This window comes from Phaethon lepturus, unplaced genomic scaffold (genome assembly GCF_000687285.1).
Source record: "Phaethon lepturus isolate BGI_N335 unplaced genomic scaffold, ASM68728v1 scaffold27580, whole genome shotgun sequence".
Lineage (NCBI taxonomy): Eukaryota > Metazoa > Chordata > Aves > Phaethontiformes > Phaethontidae > Phaethon > Phaethon lepturus.
In genome coordinates this window covers 41,298-46,706 of record NW_010514597.1, presented here as the reverse complement: position 1 = coordinate 46,706, position 5,409 = coordinate 41,298, and the positions used below count along the sequence as shown (strand labels likewise).

General features: G+C 39.0%; 1 protein-coding gene across 1 annotated transcript in view; it reads right to left on the bottom strand.

The window, feature by feature from the left end:
- Positions 1 to 1,266: 1,266 nt before the first annotated feature.
- Positions 1,267 to 5,409, bottom strand: part of SUSD1 (sushi domain containing 1) — a gene marked incomplete at its 5' end in the record, with an annotated part of 43,968 nt that continues 39,825 nt past the window's right edge. Inside the window, 2 exons of the mRNA XM_010293438.1 lie at positions 1,267 to 1,405; positions 4,193 to 4,286. Of these exons, the coding sequence (XP_010291740.1) occupies positions 1,267 to 1,405; positions 4,193 to 4,286 (233 nt within the window). The remainder of the gene's footprint in view (positions 1,406 to 4,192; positions 4,287 to 5,409) is intronic.

The window sequence follows — 5,409 nt, the reverse complement described above, 5'->3', positions numbered from 1 at the left end:
TAAAAGGCCTCTCATGTAACTTTGATTATAATTCATCTCCACTACCAACTATGAACTCTGCTATTACACTTTAAAATACTCTTTTTAAACCCCCAAAAAGGAATTATACAACACAGAGATAAAAAACATCTAAAACTATAAAGCCAGGAATCATAAATATTTAGAATTCCAAAAAGAGGTATCATATATTCAAAGTGGTAAAACACAAAACGTAACTTGGAAAAAAAAAGAGAAAACTGAGTAAAAACTGATTCAAAGAAATGCAAACTTAAGAGATTTCTTTGAATCAAAACCAAAACTGCTGCTTCTTTATTTCACCAGTTAACAGAATGATTTTGCTAACATATCTCAAAGCAACTTCTGAACAGGAGTGGAAGTCTCAAAGGCACTTGATTCTTTCTTACAGAAGGAAAAAATATTAACTGGGAGTATGCCATAGAAAATTGGTTAATTATACTTTATTAAGTGACTCTCACCAGATGTTACACATCAGCTCATTAACCAGACAATGATTTAATGGCTGTACTCAGCTGTAATTATAGAACAGACATTAACAAAACTGCATTTAACACAGGTAGCTCCTTCTTTAAATTAGTTTCACATGCTATTAAAGCTACTCAGCTTTTTCAAACCACAGTTTTATGGATTGCTATATTATCTGCAATTATTACTAACTGCTATGAACAATCATTGCAATATCTCTGGAACACATCTGTTGCTGACACTATTTAAATGTGACAATTTTATGGTTAAAAACGCTGTACTTCTTATTGAAGTACCATTACCTGTAAGTGACTGATAAAAGTCTTCTACTTTTATACTGGGAAATACCAATTGGCACTTTATCTCATAGAAGGGTTGATTTGTATTTTCTCTATGATAATGGGCCAGTTTATGTGTCCTAAGGTATCTAAAGTAGCAGTTGATCCTTAGACAGTCTCAACTGGATCAGGGGATTATTCATGTTATGAAGTACAATGCAGACACTCATTATCAGGCATTCATGTGGCTGGAATAGCTGAAAGCCTGTGGCCAACACATGGGATGCAAGCTAACGTCTCTTACATAGGAGGGAAGGTTCTCCTTTACATACCACACCATCTGGAAACAAGGGGAGACAATAAACATCTCACTTCCAGTAACAAACGAATTTCAACGGGCCAGGCTATAGTATGTATGTGCTGTGCAGATATGTCCATACCCAACAGATGCTGGTTTTGGTAAGAAGAGTGCATTTTCTCTATGCTGACTGCAGGGGATAACACATCAGAGAAGAGAGACATTTTCAGTCTCTAGGAATGATGATGTAATCCCTGTTTGTGCCATGTCCATTGTAGCAGATACATGTACAGCCTCACAGGCTAAAGCAGCAGGCGGGGAGTGCGCTGTGCTGTGGAGATAAAAGCTGGAGAAAGAGGAAAAAATTCCAGTTAAAAAAACCATACTTAGAAACCATTCAAGACTCAAGCATGCACCTAACCAAGAACTTGCATCACTCATTGGTGGGATAATTCTTAAGTTTTGTTAAGACCTAAAGTGCTGGTATAAATTCTGAACATCACAGCCAGCGTGAGATGCATAGGAAGCATTCCCACAGGGTCTGATGACTACCTGACCTACATTAACCTTAGCTTCAAAAACACCCATACCCAATGCAGATCTTCAGGAAGCTGAAGTTTTGGCACTGTCCTTATGCATATGAATTGGCATCACATATAAAAAGGAAGCAAAGGATTAGGCTGAATAAAGCAAGGTGGATGTGTGATAAGGTATCTTAATAATAGCAACTATGGGCTAATGCATTTTTTAAATGAAAAAAACATCAGCAGTCAGGCTGTGTGCTTTGTGAACCCAGTGTCAGACTTTTGCTTACTGAGGAACAGTTAAAACTGCTCTAAAAGTGGGGATTCCTAATCTGCCCCATTGCAGTAATGTCATCCCTGAGGCAGCAGACATGTGGCAAGCTGCTGAGTGGTTGAATACAGTGGCTCATTGTGAAAGCAGCTGCAGAACAGGAAACCTTACAGGGACCCCAAGAAATAATCCAAGACCATTCACCTGACACCATGGCATGATCAGCTGTAGTTGTGTGATTCCTGACAAATGTTTGTTGAACCTGCTCTTGTAGACCACTCAGAAGCCAGCACTGGCAGCAACCTGTTCCCATGCCTCCTTCTCCTCCTGTTCAGAAGCACATAGGTGGTACATATACCATGGGTGCTATGGAAAGGAGGAAGTTGGTCCTTCTATAATGGCTTTTTGTATAGTTGTATATCAGGCTTCTATATCAGGCTTCTTGCCAGCCTCTTCTCTGCCAGGCTAAGCAACCTACTAGTAGATTACCCTACTCGCAGTTGGATCAGACAGATCTCGTGGTCTCTCCTGTCAAGTTCCTCTGCCTATTTCTCCTGATGCGCCACATCCTTCTTAAGAGTACAGTGCCTAACACAGGACCACAGCTTTACAACTGGACAGGGCAGAAGGCTGACTTCACGTGTTTTTTCAAATTACATTCTTACTCAGAAGTGCATTAAACTGATGCTTATTGAAAACTAGAAGAGTACTTGTTATTTATGAACATTACAGCCACTTCTTGTGAGCACTGTGAAGGGTCTTATGACAAATGACATCTGAGGTTTTCCCTTCTCTGCCTTCTGCTGGGATGGGGCAGCTTTAATTTCTGCCTAGGATTCTGTCTCATGTTCTCTAAAACATGAGGAGAATGGATTCAAGAATTTCTTTGTACATGGGGTCAAGGGCCTAAAAGATACGTGTTGAATTATCAAGTCCTGGCCCTCAACATTACACCACATTGCAGCACGACCCCTGTCAAATGTACTTAATGTACTCAGCTCCCTAAGGATGTCACCTCGTTTTTGTTTCCTCTCACTCCTTTCAGAAGATTCTACACTCATTCACAAGTGGTTCATACTCATACACAATTCTTCCCGTACTGTCTATTATCTTAAATAGCTCTCCTATCACTATGATGCGAATTGATTTGACAGAGTTTTAAAAAGTATTTCTATCCCTTACACATTTTGGCCAGAGGAACTGAAATAACTGAGGAGCCTTTCACACCATGACAGCCTAGGGACATCCCTCCTCCTGCAATAAGCCCTCTGCCACAAGTGCTAGTTTAGACACCAAGACAGTTATAGCCCCTTCGCCTCAAATGTCAAAGCTAACTTTAACAATGTTTATCAAAAGATCAAAAGCAGTCAAGACTGCAAGCTCAAGTTTACCATTGCATCCTACTGCCAAGGGAATATGGAGATCCTTTAATTACTTAAAGGAAAGAAAGACACCGTGGAACCTTCATTTTGGAATTTAAATTGTAAGAACTGATTTGAAATTTAGACAACTACAAATAATCCGACTTTCTCCATCCCTGTATAAGACTAGCTCCTTCTACTTCTGAATACCAAATAAGCAGCTTGACTGATCAATGCTCTATACTTCACAGGCCCCAAGCTGGAGGGTCCCGACCTTTCAGTCAACATAAGTCAAAAGACTATTAGAGACAAACATATTAAAACAACAATAAAGATGTATTTTTTAGTCAAGAGATTTTACATATACACAGACATTCACAATTACTTAAAGGCACATATTTGTTTTACCTTTGAAAGGAAGAGAGTTATAAGGTTACTGCCCCTGCATAAAGGATTACGAAACAGAAAGAAATCAATTTCATAAAAATTTCTAAAATGTTTTTATTGTGGCCTTTAGCTAAAGATCAACTGTTACTGAAAAACAATCCTTTTAGACCTTTTGAATAAAGTTGGGAAGACTAGAAACTGGGTCCTCACATGAGAAAAGTACATCAACATTTCTGTTGGTATGACTTCACTTTTAGAGTAGCACAGAATATAAACTTCATTTATTTAGTTACCATTAAATCAGAACACCTCTGAACTAAATTCCTGGTGCTACTCACTGCCTGAATCTTTCCTTTATTAAGATGAGCCCCGTAGTGAAGCAGATTTTTCACCAGTGACTGCAAAGATATTGAAGGCATCAGTTCAAGCAAGGGACAGCATTATTGGTCACTGATGGAACTCTTGATAATAGTTTCTCACCACCCAAGAGGCCTGACCCAAATAGCCTGGAAAGAAAAAATATCTGAAAAGAAAAACACATAAGCCTTATGCAGGAGGACTAGAAAACTGGAGTTAATAACGATACATACCGTGCTGCTGAGAACGAAAAGAACAGTACAAGGCAGACAGCAGCAACTGACCCTAATCCAACACCAGTCATGTACTGCAGAGTGGGTGACAAATCTGAAAGAAAATATCAAACAATTCAAATGAGCAAATACCAAACAGTGTAGGTTCAGTCTAGTCACTAACCAACTGAGTCTGCTCAAAGCTGAAGTACTGCTCAGTCAAGTAGTAATGGAGTTGACTACCTAGTAGTTACCATCCAGTTGAGGAAGTAAGATTAAATAATATATTTCTCAAAAGTGATTATACTTCTCCATCCCTCAGTTTCCTGTCTTTTTCTTTCCTTTTTTTTTTTTTTAACCTCAGATACTCAGTGTCAACATTTTCCCCTCTCATCACTGGCAATTTCAGTCTAAATGATACGCCAAGGTGGTCTCTGGTGCCAGAAAATCACAGTGCTTTATTGAATGGCTCAGTGCACCACCTTCAAGATTTTGCCATCTGGGCATGATTTCTCTTCCCCATTCTTTTATTGTTATTTTTTTCCAACTAATAGAATGGAAGTAAACCTGGCAATGACAGCCTTACCCAAGCACATAATACCAGAAGTCACCCATGAACAGAACAGAAAGCTTACAGTCATTGGCTGTTAAAACCAGAATTACTAAGAACTACTGGTCTTGCAAAAATGGCATTTACTCAGTGAAGTTACTGTCCACAATGAGAATCCAAGTCGCTGAACATCAGAAAAGCAACTTCTGTTACTGAAATTGAACTCTTTTTTGGCTCATCTGAATATACAAGCACAAAACTGGCTGGGCATTCACCCGAAACACCCTCAGCAGTGAGTCTGAAGCAAAAAAACCTTAATAACATTTTTAGCATTATGTTCCCAAAGGCTCATGTGGGGGAAAAAAAAAAAAGAAAAAAAAATTAAAAATCATAGAGAGCCATAAGGAGAACCTGACCTGTTTTACCATCTTTGCCTACCACTGCTCAGTGAAGCAAGGCTTGTATCTGTGCAGCATGTCTTACCTGTAAACTCACTGCGAGTCTGGTAAAATAAAGAATTTCAGACAGGGACCCTACACGGAAAATCTGTTCAACCTACAATCATGCTGATTTTTGGCAGAAGTTATACCTGTTCTTATATCATTGTAACACCAGTTTCCATAAGCAAGATATGTATCTCAAAGCAGATGTCAGCCCTCCATAAAAACAAGAGAATAGTCTTCCCTAC